Raw genomic sequence first — 17,862 nt, 5'->3', positions numbered from 1 at the left:
TATCAATCCAGTTCATTCAGAAGGGTGGGCACAGTGGTCCTGTATTGAATAGAGGGATGAGTTACTAGAATAAACCCACTTGTTTTGTTCCTCTTCCTGCATGCTGAAGTATATAAACATAACTAATCCAGCCTTTTTTTTTACTTTTAACCTATTTTTTGAAGCTGAAAAACATGCTGGCGTTTCCTGTGTCACAGCCTCAGTGGATGACATACAGTTTGAAGCAACAGCTAGGTAAGTGGCATTGCTTTATCATGCCTTTCCCCTGGGTTTATTAGTTCATTTACAACATGTATTTGTGGCACCTAAGCTTACTCATTTGGAGTCAGGGATCCAATTTGTTAATAAGTAGTATTTGAGCCAATGTAAATCAGTAGATAATAATTTCAGGACCTACTTTTAGTAAATACTCTTAGTGTAAAATTTATAGCCCTGATTTATTAAGAAATAGCTCTCAGCATTAAATGCCTTTTGGTATAAGGCATTACAGGATTGCTAAAAGCTGATTCTTAAATGGCTTCTTCCTTTACTAGGAATAATTAATGATAAGTATCTCTAAAATGGTGAATTTCATCATTAGGTTGTTGGGTAAATATTAATTAATGTCAGTAGGGATGTTAAATTATGAAAAACATTTTATATGTGGGAGTGTGTATGTTTTACCATTTCTTATTGTAGAAAATTTCAAGATATACAAATCTTTCAACCATATACAAAAGAAGAGAGAATAGTACCATGTATCCCCAAGGACCCAACACCTAACTATGACAATAATCAATTCATGGATGATATTGTTTCATCAGTACCCCTCCATAATCCCCCACACACCTGGACTATTTTTAAGCAAATCCCATAATCATCTCTGAATATTTCATATATATTTCTAAAAAAGTGGGCTCTTTTAGAAAACATAATAACATAGACACAATTCCCAATAGTCTTAAAAAATGTTTGTTTGTTTTTTAATTTAAACAATTGGTCTATTGAATCAGGAACCAATATGGCTGATGTGACCTTTAACATAAAATTTTCCTTTTCTTCTTTTCTCTTGCAATTTATTTTTTTAAAGAAACCTGGTCTTTTGTCCTATACAGTTTACCACATTTTGAATCTGCTGTCTCCCTGTTTAATATGTTCACTGATACAGGGTTGGTCATTATTTCTATACCTTTCTGGTGGCAGAATTACGAATTATGTTTTTTTAAGAGGTCATATTAGTAATTATAATGAACTAGGGTCATATAGTTTTATTTATTTGATTTTATGTTTGTATCTCTTTTTCTTTCTGAATATCTTGATCCTAAAAGACATAAACATAACTTACAAAAAAAAAAAAAGGAAGAGAGAAGATTGTCTGCTGCTAGTCTGGGACTCTTCCCAAGGATCATGGCATAGTTGCCACCAGTTTTCAAACCCTAGGGAGTCTGTCCACTGAGATGCCCAGTTCATCTCTCCAATCTTCAGCTTACATTTATCTATCTGGCACCTATCCATTTATATACAAACAAAATAAAGTTAAATAAAACCACACACATAAAAAATTATACCCTCAAAGCTAATCCAAAAGAAATTTTTGGTAAGCATTAGAATCATAGATACGGCGAGACCTTTAGAACTCAATGCAGTCATCTTTGCACTGATAAGAACCTGAGGCCTAAGCCCCATAGCCAGCCAAAGGTCAGAGGACACTTACATCCTGGATCTTCTTACGTTCTATCCAGTGCTTTCCCCAACCCACTTCTTCTATCTTTGTGATCAGCAATCTTTATTGAACATCTCCTGACACTTGTTCTCATTGTCTGCTGCAGTGTCTGAAAGAGCCTTTGACATTCTAGAGATTTGTAGACACAGATGAAGGTCTGCTGACTAAGTGCAAACACTACGTGATTTTTTTCCCTCAAGTAGAAAAAGCTGACATGTGTCTTTATCTCAACAAAATTACAGATTACTGAAAATGCAAACTTCTTTGAGAACACATTAAAGCACCATTATTAAGCTTAGGAAAGCCAACAGTATATTACAATAAAATATCTATTATATACTTTCCAATCCTAAATTCTATAACTTAGACTTAACAAGTAATCTCAGCATTGGATTGTAGTTTGCCATTTGTACTATGTTGTGTTTGTGTTATCAGAAAGGATTTGTGGCCACTAAAACACATGGGACCCACACCATTAAAAAATAAGAAAATTGAAAGCTACCTATAGAAAGCCATATAATTTGGTTAAAAGCCATATCAGATATTTTTAACTCACAAATATATATTGCATATACCAAAAGTACTGGTCTAGGCTCAAGAGAATATGTGAATGATTATGACACAGTTCTGGAGTGTGGCAGTCATTCAGTCTGGTAAGAAAGTCAGACAAATACATAGTCATCAGAATAGAGGATGCATGCCTAGGGTGAGTTACATGTTGACTAGAGAATCAATGAGTGTTTCATGATGGAGGTAGTATTTAATATGGCCTTAAATGAGGTATAGATTTTTACCAGTTCACCTCTGAAGTAAGGGAGAAAAATTGAGGCGGCTTGTATTGGATAGACCCTTAGGTGACTGAGGGGCCTAAACACAAAAGCTTTGAAACAACTGTGGTTACATGATCAGAGTTCCAGAAATAATGTGGAGTGAATGAATCATCTGGCAACCCTGAGTGGTCCTATAAGCCTAGTGAAGCTATTCCATTTGTTTGCTTGCTTGCTTATATGTCTATCCATTTACTTGTTAACCAACATTTTAAAATATCAATTGCATAGGTTTGCATGTATTTGTTGTAACTTCTCTTTAGGAAACAGTTGTGGTACAAGGTGTAGATTTGGAAATCATTTTGCACATCATCTTAGCAAAGGCCCTTTTCTGTTAAGAGGCTAGTCAGCTGACACATGTGTGGTTTACAAAGATCTGCATCTGTTTTTGGTGCTGTCTTGTTATCATTAATTTGCATTTTTCATGCATGAGCATTATCAACATGGTAAGGTAGAACTGTTCTGTGGCACACATATTTAAGTGAATCTTCAAGTCTGAAACGAGATGTGCTAGAATTACTGAGGGTTGTTTTTTTTCCACTAGAGTTGGACAAGTTATAACCATCAAAGCAAAAGTTAGCAGAGCATTCGGCACAAGCATGGAGGTAAGAGGCTCTCCCTTTTCTTCCTGCTGCCTGTCGGTGCTCATCTCTTTATTGTTCACAGAGGACCAAGGGGGACGCCTGGAGTAACTTAGAGTGTATGAGATTCTGAATGCCAGAAGGCCCTTGAATCTGTAGTCAGGCTCACAGGTAAATAAGGAGACTATGTTTCCCTGCTACTACAATTAAATGTGCTGCAAAGAACGGTTTTTGCACAGAAGGATACACAGAAAGTAAATATACAAGGGAAGAAGGACACCCTTGGTTCTTTGCCAGGTATGGGTTTTATTTCTTAATTATTCTGACTCTATTAATATTCTAACTCCACTTTTTCTCCATCTCCTCACCCCTAATGAAAACCAGCCCCACAATTAACTAGTTTTTGAAAGGCAGAGTAACTGGAGCAAGAAGGGAAGCTTAGACTTCTCTTCTTCATCTACTTAGTTTTCTTTTCTTTACTATAGTTATGAATACAAAATTCTCAGAAATACAAAGGTCTCATTGCAGGTTAAAATAGCAGGAAAGGATTTCCTGGATCCCATATTGGAACTTGTAGGTTGGTTAGTAGCAGTCCCTTTGCTCTCTGGGCACCAATGACATGTAGGGACTTATATGTGTATCTTAGGGCTCCCATGGCGAAGTTTCACAGATTAGGTGTCTTAAGTAACAGAAACTGATTGCCTCACCGTTCTGCAGGCTAGCAGCCTAAATCAGGCTGTTGGTAGGGTCGGTTCCTTTCCAGGGCTACGGGAGAGAATCGGCCCCCATCCTCCCTCCTGACCTCTGGTGGTTTGCCAGTGATTTGCTTCACCCTGATCTCAGCCTGTCTATACATGGTGTTCTCCCTGTGTTGCTGTGTCCACGTTTTCCCTTTTCAGAAGGATACCAGTCGTATGGGATTAGAGGTCCATCCTACTCCAGAAGGACCTTGTCGTAAATAATTACACCCCATTTTCAAATAAGGTCACATTCTGAGGTACCAGATTTGGTAGGGGACACAAATTAACCCATAACAGAACGGTTTTGGTAATAACCATACCTATGGTGATGGCTTTACCCTGATTTAGTCCTCACTTTCCCCTAGTATCTATATAAACAGGGTACAAAAAACTTGAAGAATTCAGAAAGGTTATACAAACTTGTGGATAAAATGAGCCATGTCAGAGATAGTATAACAGTGCTTCTAGATTCTGATTCTCAACCATAGGGCTCTTGATCTCTGCACACAGTAGCCTCTGGGCCTGGCCTTTCTCCTGAGAGATAGTACTCTCCCTCTATTCAGCCCCTGCATAGATGAAAGTCCCCTTTCTTTTCTCCTCTCCTTTTCCCTGAGACCAGCCAGAATTTCCAAAGGAAGTTTGACTAAAAGCTAAGAAAAGAACAGAAAAGAGAAAAATAAATAAAAAAACAAAACACCCAGTGAGTGGAAAGCATAGATTTCTGATCTGAAGAAAAATAAATAAATTCTAGCCCCATTTAGGGCCAATCTAGTCTCTCTACAAAGTTGTGGTCCTCTGTGGTCTCTATGAATGAGTTGTGTATTCAGTGAGGTCTGGCTGGAGGGAACACCAGATTCCCAGGGCTCTGTGAGCTCTTGGAATTTTTACAAGAGCTCAATTTACAATCGTTTCTTCCTCAGAAACTGTTCTTTTCTGGCTTTGTGAAATTTCACCCTACACAGGCTCAGACTGGTATCAACCTAAACACTCAACAGGGACAATATGCACATACCTGGGATTCTTTCCTTTTGTAGCTCCTTCCTCTCTGGGACAATCTCAGCTGCCTTGATCTTGATTTCTGGGTCCTCATTTCAGTGTTTCCCATTTCCCCTCCTTGGTCATAGTCTGGGAACTGCCTGCAGAATGAGAGCCCAGGCAAGTGCTCCCCTCATTAATCTTCCCTTTCTGTGGAGATCCAGCTCTGCATTGCCTGCTGTCCTATGTGTGAAAACAGTTGCTTCCTATCCCTGGTCCAATTTTCCAGTTGTTTTCATACGATATGGTTCCAAACTGACCTACTATGTCATGACAGAAAGTGAAATTCTCCCTGGCATATGTTTTTGAGACATTTGGTCATTAACTATTCTAATAGAAGACAAGGCTCAGAACTTGCTTTAACTCTCCAAAACGGTTGCTTTGTTTTTACCGTTAGTTGTCTATTTTTCATCTGCCTATTTCTCTGAAAGTAGAAAGTTATGTGGGTGAGAGCTGTTGGGAGTTGAGAATGGATGGTTTAAATCTGGTTAATCACCATCTAGTTAACTTACATTTACCATGCAAATACTAATTTGGTTTCATAAGTTAAGTGACTCACTGACTGATGTTTATTTCTGTACATGATGTACTTGGTGAAGACGAAAGAAATAGATACTATCGTTGATAACACAGTGCTGAACTAAGATGGGCGAGGTTGTCCACTGTTTCAAGAAGATAGTATTATTTCTCTGGGCTAAGTTCCCGCACTTCTGCAGAATGTGATCATGATAAGGACCTAAGCTTCAGAGTTCTTCATGTGGGAAATCCAGTCCACTGTGCTATCACCATAGAGTGTCTTAGCCAATTCTTGCTAATCCTGAAAAAGAAAACTCCTAAAAGAGGAAACAAAGCTGCAAATAACATGACTATAAATAACATTTTATCCATGTCAACTTGGTTATAAAACTGAGACTGAAGAGTAAAAATAGTTATGGTACACCTCTCTGATGGGCTATAAGGCATTTGTTAAAATCTTATTTTCAAAAGCACATTTAGTAATAATAGGATTTGAAAATGTTTAATAAATGCCCCAAAGTTGTAAGATATAATATAAAACTGTAAATACAGTATGATAGTCTTTTGTGTGTATACAAATACATATACATACACATCTATATACATATAGACACATTTCATATGTATGTATATAACACTGGAAGAAAATTTATATAAAGGTTAGTAATTATTAATTTGGGTGATGGGATTAGAGATAATATTTACTCTTAATAGTCAGATTCCATTTTTATCATTTATTTTTATACTTAACAAAATTTTCCATGGTAAATATATATTTTTCTATAATCAGAGATTTTTTTTTTCAATTTAATAGAAAATCATGGAGAGGACAATACTGACTAAAAGTAAATTAAAATACTGGTTTTATTCAAAAAACAAAGCAATGGTGAAGTGCATAAATGAATTTTGAACGCCGCAGTGTCATCTGTTATCTGGATGACTGAAAATTTTTTATTTTTCTTTCCACTGTAGATCAGCATCAAGGTTACAGTAGAAGACATGCTCACTGGCACTGAGAAACTTGTTAGTGTGGCTTTCTCTACCTTTGTAGCCAAACCAGTTGGAAAAGAAAAGGTAAATTTCTGTCTGAAAAGTATCTAGCATATAATTCAGGGACTCATTAACAGAATTACCAGCATCAGAATTGTTACAGGTAAGGGACATTTCTTTTTGACCAGGAATACACTTTCCCAAGATTTGTTATTCACCAATACTTACTGTAACTGTCACCAATACTTATGCAATGATATCACAGTATTAACTACCTTAGAAAAATTGAGAGATGTAGCCAGTTTGTGAAAGAGGGAAAAAACACTGTGTTTTAAGTGATCTGAAGGTCATATCAGTTTCCCAAAAATATTGCTTACTGGTTTGGTTCTTTTGTGGTTATGTAACTCAAAATTGAGTTAAAATATTTTTTAAAGCAAGAGCATTTTAGCTACCAATTGTGCATTATGGTCCAATCACTTTTTCAAACCTAAAGGAATAATGTCAAAGTTGCTGAGTTACTGAAGTTTGAAAATAAGCTGCAGGCCATATGGTGTAAAAACACCCTTAAGAGAAATATGTTGGCCTGATGTAGGTATTCCAGTGGGCTTGCCTGGCATTGGCCCAGAGCAGCTTGTCCTTTGTCTACTGCAGACTTACTATAATTTCTTGGATTTTCTTTTTAGAGCCAGGATACCTAGGGGAGGATCCACACTTAGTATAAGCATTTTAAAATGTAATAATTCAAGTTAGAACTCAAATCTTTCACTTGAAGGATTGCTTTAGAAGTAGGCACAGTGGCCTCTCCTAGCTCCACAAGTACCATTCACTCTGCAAAAGTCTTCCTCTCGTGGAATAGCCAGCTGGGACAAAGCAAAGTTTTCCCTGTACCCAAAAGCAGCAGTCACCAGCAACTCCTCACTTGGGCCAGGAGGCACACAGATGGACCAGGGCCTAGTGAGGCCATGGTGGTGCCTGGGTGGCAGGTGTCTCTGCAGTTTCGTATACTGGGACACTTCTTCCACTCTCTGATATAAAGTAGACCACAAAGCAAATCGCCATTGCCCAGGGGCATTGTTTTTTCAAGTTCATATCACTTATTGTATTATAAAAATGCAGCTTTCTGGGCTGTATCTCAGACCTATTGAATTAGAATCACTAGTATAGAAGTTTGGACTCTGTACTTTGACAAAGCATCCTAGGGATCCTATGTTCACTAAAATCATTGAGACACTGAGACAGGTCTTGTCAAACATTGTTTCTCCTGGAATCCCCTCTGAATCTCCAAACTTTTGTGAATGAGAGAATATGGGCGTGGTTGCAGAGTTCTGATATCTGAGAGCAAGTGACAGAAAGGAATCCACCTCCCCAAATCATTCCTTCACATGGAGGAGAAAACGAAGCCCATCTTCTTCCCCCTCCAGCTTCAGGGACTCGTGGAATAAGAACAGAATAGCCACACTTCAGTCTAGTCTCCGCTGAGCCTAAAGATCTGTTTTCCAGCAGTGCTTCTGAGAAAGCAAGTGCCCTAAGTGCTGCCAGAACTGGTTAGCTCAGATAACCTTTATTGTAAAGCACCTGTATTTTCTAGTTGGTAACATTCTTACTCAGTAGCACACCATTAAGAGAGCCATGAAAAATCAGTGGTTTGAACCGACAGGGCTACCCGGGTCTCTGTCCAAAGTGAGTTCATTCCAGGATGAGATGGGCAATGATTAACTCAGTCTAGTTCAACAGTGACACAGGCCAGATCATAGAACGCTTCCCAAGACTCCACAGGGTAAGCACGTGTAAGGCCTTACGGAAGCTAAAGGAAACGGCACAGCAGCAGAAAGAAAGCACAGCAAACATCCGAGACGTTCAAGACTTCCAGCCAAAGCTCTCAGCACACAAAACGTACTTCATTTGCAGATTAGAAAGCCAAAACATTAGTTTACCAGGTGGTCTTTTGCACCCCACTGGTCACACAACTAAAATAAAGCTATGTAATTAGCTAAACCAGTATAAGCTATTAGTCATTACACTCCTAAACAAGTTGGATGAGGTCATCCAGGGGAATTTGACTTTAACCATGTATTAGAAATCGCTAGCTATTTCACTGTTATCTTGGTCAAGGGTCAGACTTTACGTGGCCTGTAAATAAGCATGGAGCTCTCCCAGTCCAGCTGCAAGGTGACTCACACACAGGACAGCAGTCAGGCATTTCTGGAAGAACTTGAGCCCTTGCTTCTGTTGCATGACATTTCCAGGTTTCTGGAGGTCAGCTGGAGCTTTATTCTGATATACTGATTCTTTCAGTTTGCTTATTAGATAATGTTCCCATCATGTGGTGAAATTTCCAAATAGGGAATATCATGACAGCTTTCTCTAGAATATCTTTCTCTCCCTCTGATATCTTAATTTTTCAAAAGGTAGAAAACATTTCTTGATAAGAATTTAGTGGAGTCAAAGTCCCTCTCCTCATTCATTAATGTGAAGAATATTTTCTTTTGTAATTCTGCTGAAAATTTTTTAAATCAGGGAAAATTAATATTTGGAAAACTTTTCAAAGGCACATATTATATGAACAAATTATGAAGCCTACATTGATTTTTTTAGTTTAAAAATATTTTAGGAAAAAAATTAAGACTAAAATGTACACATCCATAATATGTACATTAAATGTACATATCCATAAATGCTCTATTTACTTGAGTTAGAAAATAATGTGGCATATTATTTGTTTTTGCAAAGTTCATGTTGTGCTTTTATAATTTAACAAGGTAATGAAAGATAAATGTTTTTCTTTTTCTAGATTCAGTTAAAACCAGTCACACTTCTAACTGAACAAGATCATGTGGAACACAATCTGGCTTCTGAGAGAAGGAAAGTTCGATTACAACATGAAGATACATTTAAAAACTTGATGAAGGAAGGTGGCAAGTTTGACGGTTAGTAAATCTATTTACAGGAACTTTCATTATATGATTGTGATCATATTCTGGAGGAGGTTCCATGTGCACTTGAAAAGAATGTGCATTCTGCCACTGTCCTGATCCTTTCTGGTAGTGACACAGAAAACCAAAGACAGAATAACCTCAATTCAGGTCAAAGTTCCTGACCAAAAAAAATGTGGGATAAATGTGACGTTGTCCAGGAGGAATGACAAAATACTTACAAACATCTAAAGTACAAGAACTGAAATTGACCTCCAGATGAGTATGTCCCAGTTGGAAACCTGTAGAAAGGATGAGGTTTGTTTACTGTCCTTAACATGGGTGCACAACCAAAGCTCTGAGCCTAGACTGGTCTCTAGTCTAAACCGGGGAGCGTCCCATTTCCCCAATGATTGGCAATTACCTCCAAATAGGCATACTTCTGCACCAAGGTCCCCTATACTGAATACATTCCTGTATACATTTCCTAGATGATCCTTATACACAAGCAACCTGCCCTAGTACACAGCTCTATGTACCCCAGTGTATGCCATGTATGTCTTTACAGGAATCAAGTAAATTTTTCTTTAGTTATCCATCAGAAAAGGAGTTGCCTTATATCTGAGTCTTTACAAAGTCTCTCACAGTATAAGGTCTTTTCTTATTTTTTTAATTTTACCTTGGTAACACAATATTCAAACAATTACACACCTTTTTTTAAAATTTAGCTGTATATTATACAGATAATTTATATTAATTTATTTTGAACCAAAAAAGTACCATTTGAGTATGAGAAATTAACCTTAAAAAAATCTCAATCAGTACTAGTTTTGGATGTTTATAAAAAATTATCTAGCAAAATCAGTACTTAAAAAAGATAGAAGTTGGAAGGATTTAAGAATTTAAGATTTCATATGCTTTTTAAGGATTACTTTAGGAAGCAATCCAATTCTGATTACAGCAATATGGTGGACTCACAGTCTGAAAAAAATCTAAAATTTCTCGACAAAATATTTACAAACACGTCTCAGCAGGCAGAAAACTAAGAAAGAGGCTTCAAGTCCACAAATGATCAGAAACACAAATACAGCAGTGTAAGGAGACACAAGAGCTGGCATTTGCTAAGGAGCACCCTGTAGGTGGTAGACCCTGAGCTGTGTTTTAAGGGGCCTACCCGAGCTCAGGAAGCACAGTCAAGCAGGAAGCTGGATCAGGGAACCAGACCTGGAGCTGAAACACCTCCAAAATGATACCCTCGGGGGGTCAACTGGAAAAACCATGCCTCCGAGAGCTCTGGTCAGCATGCTTTCCACTTAGCCCTATGTGGAATGGAAAAACACTTGTTTCTTTTTGAGGATTCGATCACAACTGCATTCTCAAGCATGTTTGGTGTCAGAATTCACATAATTTGTTTGGTTTGAAACAGACCAAGTAAAACCTAGTGTGAATTCATACTGTGTTAAGTACCCACGGGTGATCTGCAGCCACAAATGCAAATCCTCTGTGCAGACATGACTTTAAGCCCAGTCCTCAAGAACCCCCACAGATAGAGATCCAAGGAATGTGAGCTCTTAGACAAGAATCATAAGACAAAAGTAAGTCACCTGAATTCAGAAAAGCGCCGGACAACAGAATGAAGCCTGCAAGGAAGACTAAAGAAATAGAATTTAACACATAAAGAATCTGAAATAAGAAGGTAAATATTTTAAGAAATAAAACAGCATCAAAACTATTATGTAGGAACAAGAAAATGATCTAGAACATTAGATGAAGAAGGAAAAAGAATAGATAATAATTAAAATTTAAAACTTAATAATGAAACAGCATCTGAGATAGTAAACTGGAAAGTAAATCTGAGGGAGTTACCTAGAATGCAGATGGATAGACAAGGAAATGGAAACTATACAAGAGAGATTAGGAGACAGAGAGAATGGAGTAAGAAGTCTAAGAAGCATCTAATCAAAGTTCCACGAAGAGAGGAGAAAAAGAATGGGAGAGAAGTAACATTTGAAGCAAACAACACAGATATTTTATTAAGAGGTAACAGAAAAGTTTAATATGCATATGAAAAGATTTTGGACCTCATTATTAATCAGGGAAATGCAAACTATAACCACCACGAGACACTATATCACACCCACAAAACTGGAAAAACAGAAGGGTCCACAATACTAATTAAGTGAAAATGAAGAGCTGGGGAAACTATTGTAAAAACAGAAGTATGAATCAGTACAATCATTTTGTTGCCTAAAAATATCCTGTTGATAGTAAGGACTGTGAATTTGGAATAAATCAGCAAGTTCAGTTCAGTTCAGTCGCTGAGTCGTGTCCAACTCTTTGCGACCCCATGAATCACAGCACGCCAGGCCTCCCTGTCCATCACCAACTCCCGGAGTTTACTCAAACCCATGCCCATAGAGTCGGTGATGCCATCCAGCCATCTCATCCTCTGTCGTCCCCTTCTCCTCCTGCCCCCAATCCCTCCCAGCATCAGGGTCTTTTCCAATGAGTCAACTCTTCGCATCAGGTGGCCAAAGTATTGGACTTTCAGCTTCAGCATCAGTCCTTCCAATGAACACCCAGGACTGATCTCCTTCAGGATGGATGGTTGGATCTCCCTGCAGTCCAAGGGACTCTCAAGAGTCTTCTCCAACACCACAGTTCAAAAGCATCAGTTTTTTGGCACTCAACTCTCTTCACAGTCCAACTCTCACACCCATACATGACCACTGGAAAAACCATAGCCTTGACCAGACAGACCTTAGTTGGCAAAGTAATGTCTCTGCTTTTTAATATGCTATCTAGGTTGATCATAACTTTCCTTCCAAGGAGTAAGCGTCTTTTAATTTCATGGCGGCAGTCACCATCTGCTGTGATTTTGGAGCCCCAAAAAATAAAGTCTGACACTGTTTCCACTGTCTCCCCATCTATTTCCCATGAGGTGATGGGACCAGATGCCATGATCTTAGTTTTCTGAATGTTGAGCTTTAAGCCAACTTTTTCACTCTCCTCTTTCACTTTCATCAAGAGGCTTTTTAATTTCCTCTCTGAGCTACCAGGGAAGTCTTAAATCAGCAAAGGTAAGTTTATTCATCCATCCATCCATTCATTCATTCAGTAAATACTAACTGAGCACCTACATTCTGGAATTCCATTAGGATTTTAAAAAATCAATCCTTACCCAAAGGAGCTCAGGATCTAGGGTGTCAGATAATCAAAGATCACACAAACAAACATAAAATTGTGACTGTGAAAGAAAGGTACAAGTAGGAGCTCAGTTGTGGAGGTCAAAGAAGGCCTTCCTGAGGAAATGGTAACTGAGATGGGCCAAAACAGAACAGGAGGTAAATGGAAGATGGTGGTGGTGGCCAGCGGAACTGCTACTGACAGAGAGAGACCATGTACTAATGCCCTGATGCTGAAGATGGCATTTTAGTTATAGGAGCTGAAAAATGCTGGAGTGGCTGGAATGGAGGGAGAGAGAGATTAAGAGATGTGATGGGGGAAGAAGGGGTGCTACTGGCATTCAGACTAGCTGGGGCTGGAGAGGTAGGCATGGGCCAGATAAGAAAGGAAGGGCTTGGGGGGTCATAAGAATGATTCAGGCTTTCCCAATAGGCCAAGGGGAAGTCACTGCATGTTTTTAAGGAGGGGACTGAAATGATCAGTGAAATGCAGGGGAAAAAAGTGAAAGAAAAAGACAGTTAATTAAAAATATAAAATTTACACTAGGAAATGGAATCTCTGTAACCACACTCTTCTGCTGACTTATCTGTAAGTGTGCCAAGGAGGGCTCCATCCCCAGTTACCGGCAACAGCTGGGCATATTTGTGCTCTCGCGCTGCCAGCTCAGCTCTGCCTCCGAGAGCTCAACCAGCATGGCACCCCTGATTTGTAATTCCTCCCCCACCTCCTCAACAACAGCACGTGAGATTTAAGCCTAGCTGGTGATTCACTTGATGATGCAGGAAGTATAACTGAATACATTTTACTGCTTTGCAGCCAAAGTAAATGATTTCTCCATTGTTGAGAGGAAAAACCAATTTGTCAGTAAATGAAGCAGATATGATTCAAAAGAAGCAGAAAGACACTAAGAAGAACAACGTATTGTGTCTTTTCTTTTTGTGACTGCTTTCATTACACAGCAGTCACCACGGGAGGCCATATTCCCATTCGGAAGTTTATAGTGCAGCAAACAGTTCCAGATTCTCAGTGTCCATGGCCCCTAAAGCTCAAATCCCTTTCTTTTCATTAACTTTTACCATAAATGGGCCATATTTAAAGTTATACTTGATAGGTCTTGAGACATGCACACTCCCATGAAACCATCACCACAACCAAGACAATAACATATCCGTCAATCCCCAAATTTCTTTCTGCCCTAACCTGCTCTAATCTGCCCTTTCTCCACCTGAAGCAACTCAAATTTAAACCTACTTACTCTTTTGATCAAAATTCTGGTTGACTTATAAAATAGGTTGGAATACAATCTCTAAAATGCCCTTTCTGATCTGTTGTCTTACCCAGTTCACTGTTAAATAAAACCTATTCATTTCCTTGGGAGTTTTAAGTCTTCAGTTCAGTTCAGTTCAGTGGCTCAGTCGTGTCCAACTCTTTGTGACCCCATGAATCACAGCACGCCAGGCCTCCCTGTCCATCACCAACTCCCGGAGTTTACTCAAACCCATGCCCATAGAGTCGGTGATGCCATCCAGCCATCTCATCCTCTGTCGTCCCCTTCTCCTCCTGCCCCCAATCCCTCCCAGCATCAGGGTCTTTTCCAATGAGTCAACTCTTCACATCAGGTGGCCAAAGTATTGGAGTTTCAGCTTCAGCATCAGTCCTTCCAATGAACACCCAGGACTGATCTCCTTTAGGATGGACTGGTTAGATCTCCTTGCAGTCCAAGGGACTCTCAAGAGTCTTCTCCAACACCACAGTTCAAAAGCATCAATTTTTCGGCACTCAGCTGTCTTCACAGTCCAACTGTCACATCCATACATGACCACTGGAAAAACCATAGCCTTGACTAGACGGACCTTAGTTGGCAAAGTAATGTCTCTGCTTTTTAATATGCTATCTAGGTTGGTCATAACTTAAGTCTTGGGTAATAATATTTAATTTTAATTAAGTATTATTATTTAATTAATAATATTTAATTTTTAGAAAATTAAAAATAATTTAATTTTTCTAAAAATCTCATGAGTTGAAGGAAAGGTTATAGCCTCAGGTTCTGCATTTAACTCTACCATTTTTGTTTATGTCTACCTTTCAGATCCCATTTGTGATGATGAGGAAGGAACTGTTTCCACAAGGGGCACTTCTGTTCAGAGCATTGAACTTGTCCTCCCACCCCATGCAAACCATCATGGAAATACATTTGGTGGCCAGATTATGGCTTGGATGGAGGCGGTGGCTACTATTTCTGCAAGGTTCTTGGTTTTAACCCTTGGTTTTTGATCTTGAGACTAGTCAGGAAAGGGCAGAAGGTTCTGAGGCTGGCTACTGGGTGAGTCAAGGGAACAAGCAGAGAATAATGTTGCCTTTTATCAAACTGAGAAAATGATCAGTCATTTTCCTGTTTACCTGAGAATTATTCTGTCCTTTCCTGAGGGTTAAAGTTTAAATTCTTTGTTCAAAAATAAAAAAGGAAATGACAGTTCTTACAGTTATTCTGAATTATGACTGTTGATCTTGCAACTCTTGTAAAGTTAGTTATGACAAAGTAGATGGAAAACAGAAATAGAAGACAGCCATTACACTTAAAAACAGTCAAGATACAAACTTTTTAAAAAGTGGTTCACAATTAGGTCTGACCTCTGAAGGTGCTGGTTAGAATCATTATGGCCAAAGGATTAACTGAAAAATATAATGAGAAAGAGGGAAGAACTTGGAAAAGTACTTTTAAATGCTGCTCAGTTTCAAAAAGGGTAATTTCATTCTTAATGGAGCCATGTAGGTAATTGGGCAGCTTTAAAGAACACTGTAGTCTCTGACAATGCATTTGAACAGGATCTGCCCTTCTGACAATTTTTGTAACCACTGAAAATTGTTAAGGTTTTATTTTCCCTAAATTAAGAGAATTTTATTTATTAATATGTCTATAGTTATGACTATAATTAGAAACCTGTGGTTATCCTAAAATTGTGCACAAATATAAGAGCTTGTTTTTAAACGACATTGTCATTCTTAATGACAATAAAGCATTTAAGCCTATCCTACTATAAAGGCTTACAATGTAATTAACTATGGCAGAATCTGTTCACTTATCATTGGCAGAATTCTTTAGAGTAACTGAATGACCACAGTGGGAATCTAAAATGTAGACAATTATAGTAACTTTCTGAGATCAAATTTTCTTTATAGATTTTCAAAACTTCACATACCAAAAACCTGTAAAATGTGTACCTTGCAGCCTTTCAGGCTTTGTACAGCAATGCAGGTAACTTTTTTTGTGGGGAAGAAGAATTGGTCTTTGACATGTGGATGAATTTAGGTTAACAGTGTAGCCAAGGAACTCATGAGAATGGTATCAGCTGAAATTTCTCTTCACTGTTTCCTATGCCAACCTGGGAGTCACGGCTTTCTGTGACTGTAGTCCTGAGCTGTCAGGAGGAATAAAACTCTGAAATCAGAACAAAAGACAGTTGTTTGTTTTTTGGAGATACTTCCATAGGGCACAAAACAAGAACAGGACTGTCATCACAAGAACAGAAGCACCAGCATCTTGGGAAAGCCACCCACAGACTGGGACACTCTATTCCCTAAAATATTTGCAGATAATGTTACAGGACCACTCTTGACACACACAATCCAGTTATTTTTTACCCTCTTGAGCTAAAAGAGATGTTCATTAGAAATCACCCCGAACACAGGTCTATTGCATCCATTAAGCAAAGCAATACCTCCTGAAAACATTTTGGAGAATGATCACTTTCTTCTCTCTCTCTCCTTCCCTTTGTTTCACCAGCCGCCTGTGTCGAGCGCATCCTGTTCTGAAGTCTGTGGACATGTTTAAGTTCCGGGGACCATCTACAGTTGGAGACCGTCTTGTCTTCAACGCCATCGTCAACAACACATTTCAGACCTGGTAAAGCATGTCTGGTGCTCTTAGATTGCGAAAAAACGAATTCAAACTTGCACATAAGCAATGCTCTTTGTTTTATCTCAACCTGGAGGTGAGTATAGGGAATACTTTAAAATAACCACATTCCTTCTAATTTTTTTTTGAAATTTCATGTTCAAAATCTATAGACATACATATTAATCCTCTGTTCCCCTGAGGCCTCCTTACACTAAGTTATGATAAGTTGGTTTTTGTCTCATAATAAGGTTGACTATATTTCCCACTTGATCCAGGATGGTCTTGGTTTGTGCGTATCATAATCATTAATTTTCCTTTCACTCTCAAAAGGGTCCCATATGGTCAACCAATTCATAATGGACCTGTCATTTATTACCATGAAGTCCAAAACACTTCTCAGTTATTTTTATTATTCTTGACGCACAAAGAAAAGATCTACCTTGGTATTTTTTTCTTTTTAAATGTAAAAAAGAACATCTGTATTTCCTATCCAACTTCAGTGTTTGATGCTTTTAAATTATAGAACTATCATTTTAGGAGAAAAAACATGACTTTGGCATAATTTAACACCCCACCCCTCCATTACCAAAATTTATTCATGAATGTATATAAGGTTCCACTGGCCTTTTTTACTACTTGAAAGTGGGAAAGTAAAGCAGACATGCACCCAGGAGCTTGTACATAAGATCAATCGACTTGATGAAATGGATGTTAACCGCTGCATAGATTAGCAGACAACAAAGAAACAACAACACAGGGTCCTCCTTCTCTTCCTTGCCTGGAGGAGCTGGTGGGGTGGTGGGCGGGGGAGGCCTAGCATGCTCAGGCTCTCTGCCCACTACCCTTCTTGCCCTTCTGCAGTGTTGAAGTTGGAGTGCGTGTGGAGGCCTTTGACTGCCAGGAGTGGTCTGAGAGCCGGGGCCGTCACATCAACAGTGCTTTTCTCATTTATAATGCTGTCGATGATAAGGAAGAACTGATCACATTTCCCAAAATCAAACCCATGTCAAAGGTCAGTTATTAGCACGTGCAGTTCAGTAATCAGACCACTTATTCTGGGGGAAGCTGTGGTACAGAGCTGCACCCAGAATCTTTTCCTGCACTGGCAACAACCTCCACGTCCATTCCCCTTTGCTTTTCTTTCTTTTTTGCCTCACAAAGTAAAATGATCCTTTTTCTCTTTTTCCAAATCACTCTGGTCTTTTATTTAAACGGTGAAGGCCCTGAAGACCTCACATCTATTCAGCCACATGCTGCTGTTGGAAACATATGTCTTCCATGTCTCATTTCTGACTCTTTTCCAGCTTTATATCCAGTTCTCTATGCTGCTCTACATTCATCGGGATTAAATCTTATGGAATAAACTGCCTTACTGCTAACTCTGACCTGAAGATAGTTCATGTAGAGACTCCTTGTCCCAGTTAGGCTTTTCAACTGACTTAGGAGAGAGAGACTTAAGGATTGTAGCACAGAAA

At 38.7% G+C, this 17,862-nt stretch overlaps 1 protein-coding gene across 1 annotated transcript in view; it reads left to right on the top strand.

The window, feature by feature from the left end:
- ACOT12 (acyl-CoA thioesterase 12) overlaps positions 1-17,862 on the top strand; it is a 38,205-nt gene that overhangs the window by 7,819 nt on the left and 12,524 nt on the right. Inside the window, exons 2-8 of the mRNA XM_043913522.1 lie at positions 165-234; positions 3,074-3,134; positions 6,374-6,475; positions 9,183-9,318; positions 14,579-14,735; positions 16,274-16,393; positions 17,249-17,399. Of these exons, the coding sequence (XP_043769457.1) occupies positions 165-234; positions 3,074-3,134; positions 6,374-6,475; positions 9,183-9,318; positions 14,579-14,735; positions 16,274-16,393; positions 17,249-17,399 (797 nt within the window). The remainder of the gene's footprint in view (positions 1-164; positions 235-3,073; positions 3,135-6,373; positions 6,476-9,182; positions 9,319-14,578; positions 14,736-16,273; positions 16,394-17,248; positions 17,400-17,862) is intronic.

Source organism: Cervus elaphus, chromosome 9, assembly GCF_910594005.1.
Source record: "Cervus elaphus chromosome 9, mCerEla1.1, whole genome shotgun sequence".
Classification (NCBI taxonomy): Eukaryota; Metazoa; Chordata; class Mammalia; order Artiodactyla; family Cervidae; genus Cervus; species Cervus elaphus.
Note: the sequence above shows the minus strand (reverse complement) of the source record. Positions and strands in the feature narration are given on the sequence as shown.